Below are 22,506 nucleotides of genomic sequence, written 5' to 3'. Positions count from 1 at the left end.
CATTGCAATATAGTGGGGGCTGCCTTCCCAATACCGGCTGCAACGCTACGCACACTTACCCGGGAGTAAGCACAGTGGGACTTACTTCTGAGGGGACTGTGCAGACAGTGAGGATCCGGTTTGTGAGGTTGTGATCGGCTTGCACGTCTACTCAGAAGTAAGTCCCACTGACTCCCAAGCGTTACGGAACGCCTCTGTTTTGCCCCCCCCCCCCGAACGGGTCCGGAGGGGAGGGGGAGTGGCCGCTTGCAGGGCGCGTTCAGGCACCTGCACAACTGAGTGCTTTGCCCCCCCAGCTACGCCACTGCTCCGGGGCCAGAAGCCAGCTGCGGTTCGGGCTCCCGGGCTGGGTCGGCTGCGTGCGAGGCTCCCTTCCCTGTTCTGCACCTCGTCGCACTTACTACGAGGCCGCCTGCCCGCCGCGAGTTGTATTTCCACATTCCTCAGCCCAGCCGAGTTCTTACCTGTTGAGCTGCCGCTTCCAACTCTCTCGCTCTGCCTTTTATCCGCCCCCCCCCCCGCATAGCTGCGGGATTACTCCTCTCCCTCTTTCTCTGGCTGGAGGGGTGGAGGGGAGACTGTCAGTGCCTTTGGACGAGAATGGGGGGGCAGGACTGGAAAAGCTGGAGCTGCCACCCTCTTTAGCAGGTACTCAGCCTTTTGGAAGGGCGTGCACAGGGTGATCTGGTAACAGGTACAACAGCCCCGTAGGGTAGACCACCAATGTTCCTATCCTCGTCTTGAAGGTGGGGAGAACTGAGGTCGAAAAGAGAGACTAGCCCAGAATCGTGTGTGTGTGTGTGTAAGTTGAGGCTGCCACTGTCTTTAGTGTGCGTGGGTTGACCTGGTAACCGGTACAACAGCCCCGCAGGGTAGACCACCAGTATTCCTATCCTCGTCTTGCAGGTGGGGAGAACCGAAGCGGAGAGACTTGCCCAGCGCCACCGCCCACATTCCTGGCGAAGGCGCGATGGGGACTTCCCCGTTCCCGCTCGGTAGCTCCGTCTCTAGTGCGCTCTGCTCAGGCCTGCCGTCTGTGCGGGCGGCGTTCGCGGGCTTCCAGTCTGGCCCAGGGGGCTTCGGCTGAAGCCTCTGTCTGTACCGTGTGGCATCTGGAGTTGACCCTTTTCACACATACAGGTTGTCACGCGTCACCGCTTGACCAGCATGCACGTGTGAACCCGAGCGCCTGCCAGGCTCTCCCCCTGCCACCTATGAAATGCACGCGTCTGTGTTCGACGTTCCCTCTTCAGAGCTCCTGGTTGAAACCGACGTTGCGCGCCGCCGGAGAGGCATCCAATGCACGGAAAATAGTCGCGCCTGCTAGTAGCAGGGGATCGGTTGTGTCTGTCTAGCAGTGGCGTAGCTAGAGGGGGGAAGGCACGAAGTTTTGCAGGGAGCCTCACCGCGGCTTGCAAGGGGCCCCTCCCCCTCCCCTTCGGAGCCAGGCGTCCGTTATGTTCCCCCCTCCCCGCCTGGAATGGCTCTGAAGAGGGTCCGTTTACAGGACACTGTGAGGCTCCCGGCAAAACTTCGTGCTTTGCCCCCTCCAGCTGCCCCACTGGTTCCAGCTCACCTTTCCATTTGGAAATCAGCGCCCTTGAAAGTGCAAAGTGGGGGGATATTTTGTGGAGGCTCTGGAGAATCCATCGCAAGTGGGTGACTCTTAGGCAGTTTGGGGGTCAGCTAAGGAGGTCGAAATACAGCAGTCGCCAAAGCTGCAGGATGGGCAAAAGGCCTCCTTGTCCAGCCTCACTTCCTTCCTTGAAGGCATCATCACCACCCAGGGTGACCAGGCATTCCTCTTTTCCACGACATCTCCTTTTTTTTGCCTGTGTCTTGGAGAAGAACTTAAATGTCCTCCTTTTCCCTGTGAGCAGGTAGCGCAGAGCCTTCTTGGAGTTCATAAATTATAAATATGGGAGACACAATTGCCTCATTAAGAGCATCTTTATTGTGCTTTGACCGCCGTCATATATGCAGTTCGTCATTAAGCGGAAGGTTGTTAAGCAGCGGGCAACTGTACGTGAATGCTTTTAGCCTGTTGTCTTGGATGTCCTACATTTTGGGGTGCCTGATCCTCTTTTGCAGTGATGACAGCTGGTCACTCTGTCACTATTACCACCCGCCTCGATATTGCTCCCCCCCCCCCACTGCCTAGAATGGCTCCAAATGGGAGAGGGGTGGGCCGTTTTGCCCACCCTCTAGTTACACCACTGCAAGAAAATCCTAGCTGCAGCGTAGGAATGACACTCCATCAGTACAAAAGGGAAAGTGGAGGACTGTCTCTCTGCTGCTAGGAATGGATGGCACTGCATGGTCAGAAGATGGTCCTTGACTGTCTTGACTGGCTGTGGGTTTCAAAGTGCCAGCAGCACCTATGAAGGAAGTTTGACCTGGGATGGTTCATTCATTCACACGTGCCAGTCACCATTTAAGGCTGTAGTGGTGCAGTCTCTGAAATGGGTAGATGGAGTGTTGTTGAGGATGAGACTCTGGCATAGGTTGCAATGGGATACCAAGATGGAACTGGGAAAGGTGCAGAAGAGAGTAGCCAGCCTGGTGCGTAAGAGGGCTGGGGCGTCTCTTATGAAGAAAGGCTGCAGCATTTGGGGGTCTTCAGTCTGGCAAAAAGGTGCCTGGGGGCAGGATTGAGACATACAGAATTGGGCAGGGGAAGAATAAAGAGAGGAAGGTTCTTTTCCCTCTCACACAACACCAGAACCTGCGGACATCCACTAAAATTGAGTGGTGGGAGAGGCGGGACAGAGAAAAGATTTCTTTGCCCAGCATGGAATCAGTCTGTGGAACTGCTTGCTACAGGATGTGGTGATAGCATCTGGCCTAGATGCCTTGAAAAGGGGATTTCTGGAAGAAAAGTCCATCACAGGTTACAACTCATGATGGGTATGGACAACCACCTGGTTTTAGGAGGTTACTTCAGAGTGTCAAATGCAAATGCAAGAATGCCCAGTGCAAGGAATGGCACCAGGATGCCGGTGTCTTGCCAAGAGGCTTCTCTTGGACCACAGTGAGATGCAGGAAACTAGATTAGATGGGCTGGTGGCCTGATCTAGCAGAGCTTCATTTCTTACTGCCCTAACAATCTAAATTTCCCAAGTGTTACAAATTTAGTGTTCTGCCAAATGTGTGCTCTTATATTCTCTCACCCACACACTCCCATTTCAGGGAGTTCATCACTGGTATCCTTGGCAGCTACCATCAATGGCCACCATCTAACCCAGAACTTAGCCACTGTGGCAGAGTATTTCTGGTGGGGAAAATAATTTCTTACCGGTTGATTTATTATCTACGCAAGGATAATATGTTGCATTCTACAAAAGCATTAGGTCCATAATAGAGGAGAATGTACATAGGGAAACTATTTTTTAAAAATCATTTACTACATTTCTGATCTCTGCTGGTAGGGAGCTCCACAGCAGTGCTGTGACTCCCGGGGAGACCTTGCTGGAGGCTTCTTTCACCTCCTCATTTGATGAAACGGAAGGGTTGTGTCTGAGGAGATATAAAAGTTATCTTTGTGATGCAAAGAATCATTCCTTTCTTATGGAATGCTGACTTGCTTGTCTGAATGGGACATCCCATATTTAACACCACAGATAGATGTTCTACTTGCCCTGAAACTCAATGGTTTCTGCAATCTATCATCTACAGCGATCTAGCGTGGAGATATCACGTGTTATACGTGTATGTGTGAATCAGCCCTTGATGCTTGATTGCGTGACCTGAACATTCAAAGTGATTTCATCTGCGGTGCTGCGGGTTGATACAGCAGTCCTTTTCTAGACGTAGTTCTGTGATGGATCATTCCCACGTGCAAGCCATCAGCTGATGATCATCGCTTGAGTGAAGGTCTGTGTGAACCAACCCAGAGTTGCCGTCAGGTATAGCTTCCTCAGGTGCCTGTGTGACACGCAAGTATTTTGCACTCAGACTTCACGTGTTAGAGTGTACATTTCAAAGTATCCCCCCCCTCCCACTGAGGAGGAAGGACAGACGGTTCACCCGGTCACTGAATAAACGAGCTAAATGGGAAATTAGTTTGCAGGTTAAGGCAAAAGTCTCTCGATCTCCCCCCCCCCCCCCGATCCGGTTCTATATTGCTGGTTTGGGGTTTTTTGTGTCTGGGTGTGGGAGATCAGGTTGCTGGGAGAGAGGTGGAGGATAGCAGATTGTTTTGTGTCGCTTGCACAGATGACACCGGCGCGTGTGAAAGGGAACTGAGAGCACCCCGGACAGATGAGTATTGATGAACTGCAAATCTTCTGTAAAACCAAAACAAAACAGAGAGAGAGAGAGAGAGAGAGAGAGAGAGAGAGCCGATCAGATCATCCACTGGCTGGGGGGAGAGAGAGAGGATGATCCTTCACTTTCCTTAAACAATAGCGGGTGAAATTGACTCGGGCCACTGGTGGGAGAGGCAATTATTGCCTCTTTCATCGAGCCTTGGAAAGACCAATTCCCCCCCCCCCCCGAAACCGTATCCTTTTGAGTGTAATGATACTTCTGCCCCCCCCCCGCCCACAGCTTTTTCTGCACAGAAAGGAGAATGAACTGAGGATGCCCCCGCCTGCTTGCTGAGGGCTCTTTCTCCTCCACCCCCAGCCTGGATTTGCAGGATGAATGCGAGTGTTGTTTTAGGGATGGGGCCGAGGAGGGGCAGGTCTGCCAGGCCGTTTGGCACGACTGGATGGCGACGAGGGTGGCAGGATCTGATCCTGCCCCGGACTGCTGGTGGGGAGGCCAGCGGGAGAGGAAAGCTGGGAGGGGGGCGCAGTCCCTCCTGTGAGCAGTTGTTGATCTGATGAATGAGGGCGTGATCCACCTACAAAGGGGTCAGGTCCCTGCCCGGAAAGGACTGCAATCTACATTTGGGTAGCAGAATAGAGAATTAAAGGAGGCCACCTTAACTGGGAATGAAGTGTGTGTGTGTGTGTGTGTGTGTGTGTGTGTGAGAGAGAGAGAGAGAGAGAGAGAGAGACCTGACAGTACCGGGGTGAGGGCTGCAAGCCTCTCCACACCTTCCTGGAAGTAAGCCAGGGACGTGCGGTGCGTGAGGAGGCAGGTGAGGCGGAGCCTCCCCACCGGAGTCCTTCGGAAAGCGCTGCTGCAGCGTCAGGTGTGCGGCCACCCACGACCCACGCGCGCTCTCCACGCCCTGTGCGCGTGTGTGGTGTGTACTTGCACACCTCACGGGAGGCAGCGCTTTTCGAAGGACTCCGGTGGGGAGGCTCTGCCTCACCTGCCTCCCCACCCCGGAGTAAGCCCCACTGAATACAGTGAGACTTCTTCTGAGTAGGCATGCGTAGGATGGTGCTGTAAGTCTAAGACATCAACGGGAAAAGAGGGATCTGGACCCCCAAAGGGACCCCCAGCCAGGACATTGACACGCCACGAGCGGGAGCTCCGTTTCCCCCTCGGAGTAGCGACCGAGCTGGAGGAGGTTTCCAGCCCAAGGCTCGAGGATCGCGTCCGGCCCGGCTCTGGGCGCCCCTGCACACTATTGACCCGGAGCAAAGGACAGCAGCGCCGCTCCAGGAGCCCCGCAGAATCGCACCGCGGATCTCTCGGCAGTTCCCAGGATCGGGGCTAGAGCCAGGCTGGAGACCAGCATGGATTGCGGACTCGTGACTGCAGCCTGTTACCCGCCTAGCACAGGCTAGTGATGATGATGACGACGACGATGATATGGCAGGCAGATGTCCGAGTGGAAGAGGATTTGCCAGTTGATAAAAGTTGTGGCTTTTGTTTGTACATGTATGATTGCTATTATTATTATTATTATTATTATTATTATTATTATTAACAGTATTTATATACCGCTTTTCAACTAAAACTGCACCAAGCGGTTCTCCCAAACTGTTATCAGCTGTGTTGTCATTTGGATGCGAATAAATTATTATTATTAATAACCAACCAGCAGGTACACGCCCTCTTTTCGAGGAGGAGCTGCCCCTCCCTGAGCCCCTCCCCCTGAAATTTCCGCTGCGCCCCTCGCCCCGGGCGCGCCCCCCTCGGTCCGGCGCCTCCGCACGACCCGCACCCCGCAGGAGGCAGGGGGCCGCCCCGCCTGCTGCGCCAGGCCTGCGCCGTCCCGCGGGGAGGAGCCCGCTTCGCAGCCCAGTGACACGTTTCCACGCGCGTTCAGTCCGTGCGCACGTGGAAGGCGAGGCACGACGCTGCCGGGCTGCGCGGGGCTTCCGCCTCCCCGCACTGCTTGCACTGTGCGTCTGGGTGGTGGGTGCTTGCAGTGGTGGTGGTGGTGGTGGGTGTCTGGGCAGTGGGGCTTTTCGAAGGACTCCGGCGCGGAGGCTCTGCCTCACCTGCCTCCCCACCTGCACACCCCTGGTCTACAAACCCCCCCCCCCTTCATCGCCTGGACTGGCACGGACGTGTTGGCTTCCAAAGGCCCACTGCCTCTGGGGAACCTGGTGGCCCCTCCGCCGAAGGCAGTCTCTTGGTTGCAGGAAAGCAGAAGGTCGCCACTTCCCTTCTCACATCGGAAGAGCCCCGCTGGCTCAGTCTAGTCCAGCCGGTGGCCCACCAGATGCTTCAGGGGGCACACAAGGCAACAGACACAGCCTGCTTCCTGGTGCCCTCCCGTGCGCCTGGCGCTTGGAGAGAGCCTCTTCCGAACCAGCAGGCTGCGCAGACCCATCATGGCTGGTGACCTGTGCTGGACTTTCCCTCATAAACCTGTCCACTCGACCTTTTAAAGGCATCTAGGCCCGGTGCCATCACCACCTCTTGTGGCAAGGAGTTCCACAGACTGATTATAAGCTGGGCAAAGAGCAGTAGCAGTGGCAGCACAGGATTGTCCCTCGGGATGGGTCGCAACAAATCCTTCCCCCCCCCGCACCCCCCACAACTAACGCGGCTGAGATTCAGCACTGCTCTCCAGCCAGACCAAAGGGGGTAGGAGGAAAGCACCTGCTTCCTGCCTCTTGATCCCACCCCCCCCCACCTGCCCACCTTTTCCGGAGGGAGCCCCACCGAGTTCAAAGGGACCTTCTCCGAGCGGGGGCTGTCCAGCCTCCCAAACGGTTGTCACGTCGGTCCGGAGGCGATCGCGCGAAGCAGCCACGAAAACGGGCCTTTCTGGAGGTTCAAAGATCGAACCCATCTCGCTGCAAACCAAGTTTTCAACCTTTGTTCTCAATCAATCAATCAATCAATCAATCAAATCGATGACCAGGCGCTCTGATGACCCCGCGTTGGCTTTCTCGTCGTGTCCTTCCATACACGCATCAGGCACTCCGAAGAGAAAGAGCAGGGCAGGCGTTCCCAAAGGGTGGCACGAGCTGGAGCCGTTCACACGGGATCTGTCTGATCCGGATCGGTTCCTAACTAAACCGGCTCCAAGAGGGTTTGAACAGCAGCCTCGCTCGCCTCTCGGGACAGAAGTCCCTGCACGAATCCACCTTTCAGTCCGCCTCCCTCGCCTATCCGGGGTCAGTCCGCAATACCAGGAATGATTCCGGCTCCAATCCTATCCACGCTTTCCTGGGAGTAAGCCCTATAGTGCAACTTACTTCTGAGTAGACAGGCATAGGATGGGGCTCTCAGGTTCCAACCCTAGCCACACTTTCCTGGGAATGAGTCCCATTGACTATAATAGGACTTACTTCCGAGTAGACATGCCTAGGCTGGGAGTCTCTGGCGGACAGGTGGATGGAAGAGAGATTTTTGGTAAATCGAATTTCGGTGCTTTCTCCTAATTTTGACTCAGTTTCCCGGAAGGAGGGAGAAAGACGAAATTGACGGTCCTTCTTGGACTGGCAGGTGCTCGGAATTCTTCCGGGGAGGGAGTAAAATCCGGGCACAGACGGTTTAGTAGCCAAAACGTCATCTACTTGATTCAGGCAGGGCCAGAGGACAAGTAGACCTCAAGGAAAGCTTGGACTACTCCCCGCTGGTTCTTTCCCCACCTGCCACCGGCTTGGTTGAGACTGGCCTCCGTTTTGCCCCCCCCCCCCACTGGCTCCGAAGGATGGGGGCCGCTTGCTCGCAAAACTTCGTGCTTTGCGCCCCCTCTGGCTACGCCACTGCAAGGCACCTCCGCTTGCTTCTGGCCGGCCGAAAGCGCGTCTCGGGTTGCAGCCTTAGAAGGGTCTCGTCTTGCTGAGCACAGGGTCGCCCTGCTCGCTACGCTGGCCGGATCGGGCCCTTTCCCCTCTCGAGGACAGACGCGGGAGAGAGACACCCCCCCACCCCCCGCGCTCGATCTCCGCCCTGCTGCCTGCTCTAGCCGTGCCCGCTTTCTGGGGAATTGCAGCCCGGGTCGGCCGCGGGACGATTCAGACGTGCTTTCGGAAGCGGGGCTCACAGACCGCGGCTGGACGGACTTTCGGGGTGAGGCCTGTTTTCGGACCCTTGTCTGCTACAGTGGTGGCAGCCCACGCCCGCTCAGCCCGAGGGAAGCCCCCAGCCCTCTCCTCTCCCGTCTCGGGTGGTTGCCAGCGTGGCGTAACACACAAGCGCGCCTTACAGAAGCTGGCAGGTGCAGAACAGGAGAGTGTCCTTGTTCCTTGGCTGGAGCGCCTTCTGCTCCCCCGACCCGTCCCGTCCCGTCCCCTCCAAGACAAAATCCTGGCCTGGCTCACACGGGGCATCTTCCTCGCACCATGGAAGCCCCGTCACGTGTGAACGAGCTATTGCGGGGAAGGAGGGCGATCTCTGCAGTCAATACATTAGAAAGGGGCGCTCTGCCTCACCTGCCTCCCCACCCAAGCAGCGCATGAGCAGGAGTGGGTCGGGTTTGAGACCTACACAAGCGCATCAGAAGAGCCCTGCCGAGTCAGGCCAAAGGCCCAGCTAGTCCAGCTTCCTGCAGCTCACAGTGGCCCACCGGAAGCGCAGGAGACATGTCGCTACTCCCTGGCATCAGGCATGAGAGAGACAGCCTACTTCTAGCACCAGGAGCTTCACATATCCATCAGGGCTTGTGGTCTCTAATGGCCTTTTCTGCCAGAAATCTGTTCAATCCCCTTTGAAAGGCATCTACAGGAAGCCAGATGCCATCACCACGTCCTGTGGCAAGGAGTTCCACAGATTAATGTCAAGCTGGGCAAGAAATATTTCAAGCGATAGCTCTACCCTTTTTTAAACACTGACAGTGGTAGCCCACTTTTAAGAAGCACGATTGTACCTCGAACATCACCACATCCTGTGGCAAGGAGTTCCAAAGAGTAATCACACACTGGGTAAAGAAATATGGTCTTTTATCTGTCCTGTCTCTCCCGCCACTCAATTGTAGTGGATGTGTAGTGGATTCTGAGAGGGAAAAGAGCAGCCCCTCTCCGCTCTGTCGTTCTGGTCGCTCTTTTCTGCACCTTCTCCGGGTCCAGGATGTCCCTCCTGTGATGTGGCCACCAGAAATTGATCCAGGTGAGGACTCGTGTCCTCCTCAGCGTGCATCGGACTCCTTGCCAAGGAAAAGGTCGACAATACTGACTCCAGTGCGCAGAGACGCCCATTAGAACTGGGGGGGGGGGTGTTTGGAAAGCAGCTTGCCCATGGCGGGGCGAGTGGTGCCTGCAACTCGGGATGCGGCCTTAGGGAAGAGGACGTGGCCTTAGAGGAGCCACCTGTCGGGGCTGTGGCCAAGACACGTGTGCTTTCCGATCCAGAGCTTCCTCTGAAGGGGTGAGGGGAGGTCGGCAGTTCAGTCTACCAGTGCCATCTATAGAGGAGAAAAGGAGCCCAGGAGCGACCTTTTTTTTCAAAGGGTGGGCACGCCTAATGGTTGGAGCATCCACAAAGCCAAGCGACACGGGGGGAAGGCAGACCCTCGGCCCAGCCGACTGCTACAACGGCCTCCAGGGAAGGCGAGCTCTGGCCCCCCTCTTGACCCTCAGTCCGGTCGTGGGAACCGGTCTCCAAGCCAGTGGCGTAGCCAGAGGGGGGCAAAGCACTAAGACTTGCAGGGTGCCTCACCGCAGCGTGCGGTGAGGACCAGCCTGGAATGGTTCCGAAGGGTGGGTGGTGCGGCTTTCTGCAAGACTTAGAGCCCAATTCTATGCATGCCTACTCCCCATTGTGTTCAGTGAGACTACTCCCAGGAAAGTACGGATAGGATTGCAGTGCTTTTCCCCCCTCTAGCTACGCCACTGGGGGAGGCCAGACTGCCAAGCCGCAGATTGCAGAAGGTGAACGGGCGCGAGTGTGGCTGCTGCGTTTCCCAGAATGCCTTGCTCTGCAGTGCTGGGCATCCCTCTCCAAACCAGAGACATTTGGCCAGCAGCCTCTCCTCGTGAGTAAGGATGACCGTCTGGAAAAGGGTTGATAGGGTGCTTCAGTTCTCTCCCGATTGCCACCCGAAGCGGGAAATCTAGATGGTAGGAAATATTTAGAACATATTGCTTTCCCCAGTGTGATCCGTGGAACTCCTTGCCACAAGATGTGGTAATGGCGCCTGGCCTGGATGCCTTTAGAAGGGGATGGATGGAGGAAAAGTCCTTCACAGGTTACAAGCCACGATGGGTATGAGCAACCTCCTGGTTGAAGTAGGCTACCACAGAATGCCAGGGGCAAGGGGGTGGCACCGGGGTACAAGTCTCTTAGGGGCTTCTAGAGGCATCCGGTGAGCCACTATGAGACACAGGAAGCTGGACTAGATGGGCCCCCTTTGGCCTGATGCAGCGGGGCTCTTCTGATGTCCTCACTGTAAGCTTCTCGGGGCAGGGCAACGTCCTTTTTGGTTTGTGTGGGGTAGGCGCTTCCCTGCAGGAAGAGACCCCAAATGGGCCAGGACGTCCCCTCCCTGCCAGTTACGTCGGAGAGAGTTGCCAGGCTCCGGAAGGAGGGCTCTGCAGCTGGGTGGGGCCGTTGTCATTCCTTCCCTGGTGGCGTAGCTGGAGGGGGACACACAAAGCGCTAAGTTTTGCAGGGACCCTTCGGAGCCATTCTGGGTGGGGAGGGGTCGCTTGCACGCCGCGGTGTGGATCCCCGCAAAACTTAGCGCCGCGGTCAGGCTCCCTGCCAAACTTAGCGCTTTGCCCCCCCTTCTAGCTACGCCACTGCCCTTCCCCACGAAAAGGAGGAGGAGGCTTGCCGGGCCAGCTCGCCCAATGGCAGCGAGGAGTCTCTGGAGAGTTGGGGGGGGGCGAGCGCCCAGCCCCGGGAGCATCAGCAGCATCAGTCCACCCAGAGGAGCCGAGCACCACCAGCCTCCCACCGTCGCGAGATGCCAGCCGCGGAGCAGGAACAGCCCTCGCCGCTCCGCAGGGACTGCAGCCACCGCCAGGGCACTAACCCGGCGCAACAGCCCTGAGCCCCCCCCCAGTCCTCCCCCACCCGGATTCCAAGCACAGCCTGCACTTCTGATCGCCCCCCCCAAAGAAGAGGAAAAAAGCCACAGGGGGGAGAAATTAGCCATTTGTGCCCCCCAGGAAGACCCCTCCCCCCTCCAAGGAAAAGCTCCTGCAAGACCCCCGGGATACGACCATGATCCTCTTCTCGTCGCGCAGCGTCTTACTCTCCGTCTACTACCCGCAGATCTTCCTCATTCTGACCAGTGGGAGCTACTTGTGAGTCAGAACTGGCTTTGAAAAATGTGTGTGTGTTTGCGGTCTAAGTGGTGCCACCCCTCAGTGGCGTAGCTAGGGGGTTGCAAGGCACTTAAGTCTTGCAGGGAGCCTCACCCTCTTCCCTGCAAGACTTAGCGCTTCGCACCCCCTCTAGCTACGCCACTGCCAACCCCCCCCCCCCCCAACCTGAGCTGGGCATCCGCGATGCGCGGGAAGGTGGAAAAGGTTGAAGGGGGGCAGGAATGTGCTGGTGGGCACGGGGGAGGCATTTTCCCTGGAAACAGGTCCTCTGGGGTGAATGCCCCACTAGGGATGCTAGCCTGAGCAGACGCACCTTCAAAACGAAAGCCCCCTCTCCCCCCAAGCATCTACTGGCCAACTCGGGAGTAAGAGCCCAATCCTATGCGTGTCTACTCAGAAGTAAGCCCCAGTCAGTGGGGCTTGCTCCCAGGTAAATGAGGATAGGATTGGGCTGCAAGGCTGCAATCCTATGCACACTTTCCTGGGAGTAAGACTTATTGAACATAATGGGACTTTCTTCTGAGTAGACATGCATAGGCTTGTGCCCTAAATAGCTTCTCCAAAGGAGGCTATAGGTTGTGGCTGTGGGACTGGGGGGGGGGATGCTGCTAACAGGTGTTCCCTGAGGAGGAGGAAGGGGCTGCTGGACAAACCTCAATTTCAACATCCAGCCCCTCCTAACAGAAAAAGGGGGGGGGGAAATTCCTGGAAAGAGAGTGAACATCTCACCAGACCAGGGCTGAGAGCCAGTGTATTTGGGGAGGCCAGCCCTGCTGGACCCAGGTAGGCTTACTCCAAGTAACTACGCGTAGGATGGATCAGAAGGAAGAAAGTTTGGGGGGGGGGGAAGATACACACACTTCCAAAAGAGTTGACTTCAGTAGGCTGCAATCCTATGGACAATGACTTGAGATTAAACCTCCATTGAATACAATGGAATTTACCTATGAGAAGACATGCATAGGCTGGAGCTGGGTGTTGGGAGTAAGTACGGTTGAACACTTTGGTGTTTACTTTGGAGTAAACAGAAAGAGGCCTGGCCACACTAGTCTTTGGGAATGGGATGGGTAGTGGTGTGCCTAGATAGACTTGGCTCCAGTGGCGTAGCTAGAGGGGGTGCAAAGCACTAAGTTTTCAGGGAACCTCACTGCAGCGTGCAAGGGGCCCCTCCCCTCCCCTTCAGTGCCATTCTAGGGGGGAAGCAAAACCTCCTCCAAGGGGGAGGCAGTGAGGCTCTTGCAAAACTTAATGGTTTGTGCCCCTCTAGTTACACCACTGCTGGGACCAACAAAGGATGAGGTTGCATCCCTAGAATAAATAAAATGTGTTTGTGCCTGGCTGTGACTTCAGGATTGCAGCCTTCAGCCCTTTCCTGAATCAGTCCAATTCAGAGGACTGGGATTTTCAGGGAGATGAACTTGCAGAGACAGGTGGCCAGGCTACAAGGCCTTCTTCAACTGCAAGGAAGCTCCATTTAATTCAGTGGGATCAATGTGTGTGTAAACATGCATTGGCTGAACTTTGGATGGACCATGCATGCCCAGGTTTTTCTTCTGCACATTGTCTACCTGCACCTAGGGCTGCAATTCTAACCACACTTTCTTGGGGGTACATCCCACTGAACACAATGGGACTTCTGAGTAGACATGCATAGGACTGTGCCCTAGATCTTCAACCCAGTGGCATAGCTAGAGGGGGGAGCCTCACTGTGGAGTGCAAGTGGCCCTCCTCCCCTTTGGACCCATTCTGGGTGAGGGGCCAAACAGAGGCGAATGCCAGAAAAGACCCAAAGAAAAGGCGAATGCCTCTGCTTACACACCTGTGAGGCTCCATGCAAAACTTAGTGCTTTGCACCCCCTCTAGCTACACCACTGCTCCAACCCACCCTCCCATTTGAATAGTTCAACTGTCATCTGTATATATTGGTGCATCTGCAGTTTCTCCTTCTCTGGTGCAAAGCATGCTCTTTTTCCAGCTCAAGTTAGAAATATCATGATTTGGGGGGGGGGGGGAGTTTTTTAAGTCTGTTTCCCTGCTCCTTAATTCATAATGAAAGGCACATGCCTTAGCCACCACTTTTAAACAGAGCCTGAATTATGGAACCTTGTTGGGTTCACAGTGCATTGGAGCCTAGTGATTCAACCGAATCAGTGCCCTTTCTAGCTCTTTACTTTGCTGGGTGCACCAACAGATTCCGGGGCCTGCTCACATGGGTTCCTTCTCTCCCAAAAGGTAGGGGTGAAAAGGGGGATTGGTGATGATTTTAAAGAGGACCCCTTTCTGAATGTAAACCCAAACCGTATTTTCTTGCAGGACTGTAGGAAATGACTCTGCCCACCAAGTTTTCCTTTCTATAAATAGTGTTGAGTCTTGAAACAAAAGTTTTCTCAACCGCACACCAGATGCTGGTGGTTTCCCCTTGCAGTGTGACATAATTATATGGTCCAAAGGCAAAAGCTATAGAAGTATAATAATAATTCTGGGGCAGCAGCTCTGCTTATAGGGGGAGACGCAAGCGCAGGCTCTATTTAGGGGGAACTTCGTGCAGATTGGCTCCAGGCTGTGGATTTCTGTGTGGTGGGGAAATGAATCTTGCTTCTGCTACCCCTCTCCTCACAGCCCACGATGCTCCCTTCCCAGCTCATCATCATCAGTTGTTCGGAAACAGGCTGAAAGAGTCTAGAGAGCCAGCAAGACTTGGTCCCCTCGTGTAAGCAAGTAGAGCAGGAAGGGAGTCAGAGGCGAAGGGCAAGAAAGTGAGATCCCAACTCAGAAGACCCTCAGAAGTCTATTGGAACAGACCCAATAGTTCATCTAGTCCAAGGTGCTGGACTTTCACAAGCTTTGAGTGATGGATGTATTCAGAGGTGTACTTTAGAAGAGTGGCTCTCAAACTCTTTAGCACTGGAACCCACTTTTTAAACTGAGACTCTTTTAGAACCTACTTTGGAACTTTATGAGATTTGAAAAAAAGGTGATCTGAAAAGAAATAATATTTTCATTTATTTATTTACAATATTTCATTTATATCTTTATTTGCAAAAAATCCCCATCCATTTCTCACAATGAGGCAGCCCTAATGAATAACCTCAAGACTTGGGGGGGGGGAGGCTTAGTTATGTGACCCAGCCTTTACCTGCCCCCACTACCTGTCATTGATGGGGAATTGATGGCTTGGGGTAAAAACACACCAGAAAAAAGACACTTGCCTAGATTTACACAAGTTCAAAAAACTGCAGGAGCTCAGCTCTTTACAGTGCAATTAGCAGCCATATGATTTTTGAATAGCTTCAGGGTTTGAGGCAATTAGTTATCTGCTCTTTCCATCATGCTTATTTTAATTGGAGGCTCTGCAAGTGGGTCCTGACCCACAGTTTGAGAAATGCTACTTAAGAAAATATAAGATCTTTAACTGTCTTGATTGCTGCCTTTGACAGACCTATTTTCCATGGATTTGTTGAATCATTTTGAAAAGCTATCTGAACTGTGTGAAGATGCATTACTTGAAATGTCTGTCAGTTTATCTGGATCATGTCCTTGGTTGATTGTTTGGTGCTACTTCAATCTGCTGAAACCTGCTGCTACGACCATCCAACCAAGATCATGATGTTGGTTGATGTTAGCCGAGGACATGACATCGTTAATAACTATGACCCCGCTAGCACATGATACTGATTTCAATGGGAGAGGTCAGCACCTGCTTTAACCCTTGTCTGCTGGAATCCTTTTTGTCTTGCCTAAAATTGCCAGGCAGTTTAATGGTCTCCTAGTTCTGTTGTCATAAAAGAGGACAAAACATTTCAGTCCAGCCAGTGACTTGCTTTATAGTAGCAATGTGGGGAAACCTGTCGCATTGGCAGGGGAAAGAGAAGAAGGTCTGGCAAATTCTGCAGCCCCTCTCATCTTGCCGAGTGCTTCCTGGCTGGAGCAGAGAGGACACAATGGAGCCTGTTCAGCTCCCATAATGTGTGAACATAGTGTGGGCATGCCTTGGCTCAGAGGATGAATTAAGGAAGCTTCTGCCCTTCCTTGCTCATTCAGCCTCATGGAGTGTTGTGGGAGGATGAAAGGGGAACCTTCCTTAGAGAGGTCTGGGAGGGTCTTGGCCTTAGGGGTGTGAGTTCTCCATCAGGCTGGCTGATGGCTCCTGCTGGCTGAGCATTGCTGTCTGTGCCAACAGTCCCTGGCACTTCTGAGACTTCTGGAGAAGATGCAGGATTATTTTGAGGAACAAATCTTTTCTTGCTTCTTAGGGGCATTCCTGCTTGTGGGGACCCATTTCTGTCCTGCTCGTTCCCAGTTGTGCTGCCCAGTGCATCAACATGCTTATCCCCTTTCCAAAAATAGAGACGAAGGCAGTGATTTTCAGTTGGCGAGGTGAGACACACTGGTGTGCCATGAAACTCTTCATACCTTAAGGATGCACACTAGTTCAGAATTTTGGTTGTTACATCCACACCAAGCTGATGCATCCAATGATGGGATGAGAGACTAGGGCAAGTGTGCAAAGGGGTATTTATGACCCTGCTTTTTGTATACTATATGAGATTGGATGCCTGGGGCCACCTGGGAGTCTTCAAGTTTCTGCTCTTGGAAAATCTTACAGTGCAATGAGCTGGTTCAAGGCTCTTTGCCTAGAACAACAATTTTCAATGTTTTGCTTCTCATGGCGCACAGACCTCTATGGTCTTCTCTATGGTCCTCACCTCTTGTGATGTCACTTCCAGCTCCCGGGAGTTTCTTCTGGGTTCTGTGGCAGAGCCGGCGAAGGAAGAAAGAGGAATTCTTTACTCTAGAGAGTAGCCCTAGAACCAGAGCCGCAGAAACCAGAAGAGCTTTTCAGTGGTTTTCAATTGCTATGCTATAAACTCATGTGGCACACCTGTGTGTGCGCCCACACAGACACACAGAGTGAGCTCAATATGCACAAAGACATTTGTGATGAATGTACAGTAGACTCATTTGGAACAGCAGTGTCAGCAGCAAGTGAACCATTATCCACAGCCAGTGGTGTGAGTCGCTTTCATGACGTATTGATGGAGTGCTGACTTGGTCCAGGTCTGCATTTTGTCGATTCAGCACCCTGGTCCTGGAACATGCTACCCGCAGGCAAAATGAAATGCACTGAGAAGGGGAAAACCCACATTCTGACTATGCAAAGAATAGCTATACTGAAGGTACAGTAATGACAATTAGCATTTCTAGAGCACACTTTTCAGGTTGCCTGTCTTCAAGGAACCCATTGCGCATTGCTGTTTCCCATCATAGCTCATTGTATGTTGACGCACACAGTTTCAGTGTCATGGCTGTTGACTGACTTTTTGTGAACTCTTTTGTGAACTCTGAGTGACAGCGCAATCCCATACTCATCTTATGTTGCCGGACAGGTTGCTTTGCTGGCTTGCGCTGTAGCAAATGCGCTGTGAAGCATGTTCTGCCAGTGCGGAAGATAGTAGTGCTGGCAGGATGGCCTGTGCCATCCCATCACTGCCAGTGCAAGCCTTAACACGTGCCAGTGCAGGAAAGTTCTGCTCCAGCAGAAGAGGGCTGGGTGGGAGGGTGGCATTGGAGGGGACCTGGGAGAGAGGAAGGATTGGCAGGGCACCATATCCTATCCCCTTTCCTGGGAAAGGTTTGCTGACAGGGATCCACTCAAACCTGCACCAGCAATTTAGCAGGCACAGGTCTGAGTAGACCAGTTGCCGTGGCTGGGGCTTTCCCCTGAGCAAGGGGATAAATGCCCCCTTACCTTGAGGAGACCTACAGCCTGCAAAATTCCCCCACAGGATGCAGCGTAAGCTGCAAAGGTGCCGCTGCATTGGCGCAAGGGAATTTTGTTAGGAATGGGTTGCCCGACTTAGAATGCAACCTGCACTCCTCCGTACAGCGCACTGGTGCATTGCTGGGCCAGGGTCTTGGGAGGGTCTTGGCCTTAGGGGGTTTGAGTTCCCCATCAGGCTGGCTGCTGGCTGCTGGCTCCTGCTGGCATGGTGAGCAAGCATGTCTGCCACTGAGACTACCAAGTAACCAAGCTGAAGGCTGCTTTGCTCGTGAAATGCGCAGGGTCAAAAATAGTCCGGGCAAACCGCTCATTTCAGGTTAATCATGAAGCAGTGCCTCATCCCCATTGCAACAACCAAAAAATCCTGCTTCCAAAGGATGGGGATAATGGGGGGGGGGAGAGAAAGGATGCTTAACCCTTTCCCTGCCTGCTCTTTCTCCATTCCAAAATGCTACCAGGTGGCTCCCCCTCCTTTATGGGATTCAAAATGCACATTTGCTTTCTTAGAAAGTGCACTTTATTTTTAGATGACTTTAAAATAACATCAGGTTTATAGTAGCTGTAACCAGGGCTGTATCATTCATAAGGCTCACTAGGATGAAGCCTAGGGGCCCCACAGGGACTAGGGGCCTGTACTTTTTTTGCTGTTACCTGCACGTGCACCATAGCAATACATGTGCATTTATACGTTATATTTACCCATATGTATCTTATATATCGCCATCTATACTGTCAGCTGTAATGGGGTGAAACACTGAAGTGCCAGCGCTCAGCCATGGGTTAACATGGCCCTGGCTATAACTAATCATTCAAATGAATAGCCCCCACTAATCATTCTGTGGTATACATCCGTATCTAAAGTCCCATAGATTACATTGTTTGGTGAAGGACAGACTACTGAAGAGAAGTGATATATTTATACTAGAAAGAGAGTTTGGATGATGTTGGAGTCTAATCTGGTCAGCCCAGTATATCCTCATGCTGAAGTGGAAGCCTTTTTAGAAGGGTCCAGCGGAGACGTTGTTGTCCTTGGAACCCGGAAGACTAACTTCAAAGCTTGGTCTCACTGTGTGGCTTGGCCCAGTTCTGGTTGCTGAGTCTCCCTTCCCTACTGTTTCTAATGAGCTGGACAAATATGGATTTCATTCCTTGCCTTAATGGTGGGGCTTCTGATGCAAGGAGCTCCAGAAAAGCCAACTGGCCAAACCTGACACCATCTGGCAGCACACAATGCAGCACTATTGTAAAAGCACGCAGATTGGCAGGCTTGCAGTTGTATGAAAAATCTGGCCATGAAACAGGAACTCGGAGAACAGAGTCAGACTCGGCTCCTATCAAGTTGGGGGTCTGGCTGGGGAAAGACAGGGCAACATGCTGTTGAAGTGGAATGTATGCAATTTGCAGCTAGCGTAAGGAATACCAACTGCAGATCCTTCTTATTGCTCATGCTGATGGTCATCATAGCCCTGGCCTGGAAGCCTTGATGGGGGCCAGGGGCAGTGGTGTGCAAAGAAGGTGGCTGGGGGCCCCTAGATACCAGGCTGTTGGGGGGTGGGGAAAGAGACCGCCCTAAGATGTTTAAACTTCTTCTTCAAGAAGAAATTTTTTTTCTTTTAAACATCTTTCAATTGATATATAAATATATATGACATATAAAATTTATATGTATATAATCATGCAAGTTAACAATTGAAATAGATATAGATATAAGTGGGCCTCAGATTCAGAACCTACTTAGGCTTGATTTCTCACATAAAATAGAGCCGTAATCTTCAACCTATTTGATCTCATGGCACACTGGGAAGGCCCTAAAATTGCCAAGGCAAACCATCAGCTTTTTTTTTTTTTTTTTTACAATAGGCACACCTGTGGACCATTTGCAGCACACCAAAGTGCCACAGCACACTGGTTGAAAACTGCTGAAGTAGAGTGATGGTAAACCAAAGACAAGAACAGAGCAAGGATATGGTCATATATGCTGGTTGCAGACTGCTGCGTGCAAATTCTACTATGCTTTTCAATAGTAGAGCATGCTGTTCAATGCTTTTATGATATGATTTTGTGCTGCTGGCTGGTTTTTAATTATGTTTTTTTGTATTTTATAATGTGTTTTATAGTATATGTCAGGGATCAGCACTTGACTTGGATTTGACTTTACTCAAGTTGCGCCAAGCGGCTGTTGACGACGACTTCAGTTGACTCAAGTTGTGGGCATCACTGACCCTGACTCAACTCATGACTTGGGGCCAGTGATGAAAAAAGAACAAGAGTCTGAACTTGAAATGACTCAACTGTTTTTAACGTGTGTGTGTTCTTGCTTACTTACACACCCCATAAGCACCTTCAATTTTTTCTGTGCGTTTTTGCTCAAGGACATGTGATTCAAAATGACTCAGACTCACAACCTGAAGGACTTGAAAATTTTCAACGTCAAGTCATGACAGGCATGCTCTATGACTTGTGACTTGTGGGGTTGGTGACTCGTGACTCGAGCTTAGTGACTTGGGCATATCCTTGGCATATGTATTTTTAATCTGCTGTGAAGCTTCTTGGATGAGCTTCAGGGAGAAAGGTGGGGTAAAAAAATAGAACAAATGAATAAATATATGCAGTTGAGCACTTGGTTATCTGCCAGTGAGACTGGTCAAAACTATGAGGCTATTGTGAGATGAGGTGGCAGGCACATGGGTCTGTGCATTGCCCACACAGGTCATAAGAGACAATTGCCACATTATGAGAGTGCTGAAGCCTCTTCAACTACAAACCTTACCTCTTCATCCTGCTTCTTTCTTAATGCCTCTATACAGGAATACCAAGGAAAGAATTATAGTTGATTAATCATCTGCTTTTTAATTGGATTGATTAACTGTATAATGGGGTGAAATATTGTTATGAGTTGGGGCGTCTTGATGACTGTGAGTGGGTCTATCAGTACAGTTACGTCCCAAGTAATTGCAGTCAGGAGCAGGGACTTAGTGTACCTGCGAGGCTGCGGACGTTCCCCAAATGTGCAATTGAGCTGCAGAGGCAGGACTCGGAGGGAATGCTCTGCAGCATTGTGTGTGCGGAGCAGCCATTTTAAAAGAAGGCGGCTGAGAGATCAAAGGGGTCTTAAAACCCTTAGCCAAACCAGGGTGCAGTGGCATAGCTAGAGGGGGTGCAAAGCACTAAGTTTTGCAGGCACTTGAACACGCCGTGCAAGTGGCCTCTCCTCCTCCCCTTTGGAGTCAGGTGTTCCACCTCCGTTTTGCCCCACTGCCCAGAATGGCTCCCGTGGGGGGGGCCAGGGGTCGCTGGGATGGCACGTTCAGGCATCTGCAAAGCTTAACGCTTTGCACCCCGTCTAGCTACGTCACTGCTGGAGTGCAACCATTTAGGAGGGCACTACACTAGTTGCTTCCAGAGAATTGAATGTTTTTGCTGCCTGCTGCTCATTCCCTTTCAATATGGTCTCCTCTCATTTTGTAGTGAACCAAACACTGAAGTGAATGGGGCCCATTGGTTTAATTTGTTTTACTAAAGAAATAAATACCAGAGCTCTAAAATCATTCTCAATGTTCTGTATTAACTCATTTGAAGTCATTTTACCCATCCAGCAGAATGGATATGATGGAGGTCACAAGGAAAGGAGAACCACGAGCAGGACTGAACACTTTATCCCATGAGTCTTCAACTCAAACACATTTTAGCAAAAGTGTCCAGCCTCCTTCTTTCATTTTAGCAAAAGTGTCCAGCAGGTCTTCTTTCTACTCAGAAACCTCTGTTCACAGTAAGAGGGGAAAGGACTTGTAGACACCTGGCAACTGCTGCTGAATCGTCATGCCCCAATCTCCCTGCCTATCTCCCCACCTCTCTGTCATACCTACAGTTTGTAGTTCCATTTAAGTTCCAAACAACTCAGTCCTGCAACGTGCTGGAATCCCTAGCATGTATGCGCTGCTGAAACAAAGACGCCTGCGTTGGCTCGGTCATGTCCTGAGAATGGATGATGGCCGGATCCCAAAGGATCTCCTCCATGGAGAACTCATGCAAGGAAAGCGCCCTACAGGTAGACCACAGCTGCAATACAAGGACATCTGCAAGAGGGATCTGAAGGCCTTAGGAGTGGACCTCAACAGGTGGGAAACCCTGGCCTCTGAGCGGCCCGCTTGGAGGCAGGCTGTGCAGCATGGCCTTTCCCAGTTTGAAGAGACACTTTGCCAGCAGTCTGAGGCAAAGAAGGAAGGCCCATAGCCAGGGAGACAGACCAGGGACAGACTGCACTTGCTCCCAGTGTGGAAGGGATTGTCACTCCCGAATCGGCCTTTTCAGCCACGCTAGACGCTGTTCCAGAACCACCTTTCAGAGCGCAATACCAGAGTCTTTCGAGACTGAAGGTTGCCAACACACACTTACAGTTAATTTAGATAGTAGATAGGTAGGCTGTGAGTCTTAGCACCTTTTAAAATTGCCTATACCAGTGATTTTCAATATTTTCCTTCTCAAGGCATATTGACATCTATGGTCTTCACTTTTTTGATGTCAGTTACCGTTTCTGCCAATGGAGGAAGAGGAACAATTTGTTATTACAGACAATTGCCCCAGAAAGTGCTGCAGAACCTGAAAGAGTTTTTCATTGATTTTCAATGCTGTGCTCCAAACTCCTGTGGCACACCTGGGGGCCTTTTGCGGCACACCGGTTGAAAATCACTGACCTATACAGTGGGGACCCTTTTTTCTGTCTGTCTGAAGTTTTCCAGAGGACATGGGGTTTGAGTACACATCTGAAGGAAGAGAGAGACATGTTTGAATTTTGGATAACAGTTCCAAATCTAAGGGGCAGCATGTCATAACAGAAGGAGCAGTTTAACAGCCCAATCCTATCCCTGGCAGTGATGCCAGGTGCAGCGGCACCAGAATGGCTACCACTGCATCCAGTGGCACTGCCAGGGCAGTCAGGAGTTTCCTCGGGGGAAGCCCCAAGGGAATGGAAACAATGGGGCTCCTAGAGTCTGTGCTGTTTTACCAGCACAGACTTGAGAACCTCTGTGTTGGGCTTTGCAGCCCAACACAGAGGATAGGATACGGCAGAGCAGGGCTCTGACAGTCCCACCCCATACCCCCAGTCCAAAGTGGCACAAGCCAGCCCAGGTTTACCATCACAGTGAGAACGCG

At 52.2% G+C, this 22,506-nt stretch overlaps 1 protein-coding gene across 2 annotated transcripts in view; it reads left to right on the top strand.

Annotated features, from left to right (window-relative positions):
• Positions 1 to 22,506, top strand: part of WNT7B (Wnt family member 7B) — a 90,210-nt gene that overhangs the window by 898 nt on the left and 66,806 nt on the right. The window contains exon 1 of one of the 2 annotated variants that reach the window (XM_066631650.1): positions 11,467 to 11,549. The exons of the other annotated variant lie outside the window; for it this stretch is intronic. Coding sequence (XP_066487747.1) covers positions 11,467 to 11,549 — 83 coding nt within the window. Of the gene's footprint in view, positions 1 to 11,466; positions 11,550 to 22,506 lie in introns of those variants that run through there. 2 annotated transcript variants of the gene reach the window in all.

Source organism: Tiliqua scincoides, chromosome 6 (genome assembly GCF_035046505.1).
Source record: "Tiliqua scincoides isolate rTilSci1 chromosome 6, rTilSci1.hap2, whole genome shotgun sequence".
In the NCBI taxonomy this organism is placed as follows: domain Eukaryota; kingdom Metazoa; phylum Chordata; class Lepidosauria; order Squamata; family Scincidae; genus Tiliqua; species Tiliqua scincoides.
The sequence above is the reverse complement of the archived record's forward strand: the minus strand, read 5'-3'. Positions and strand labels throughout refer to the sequence as shown.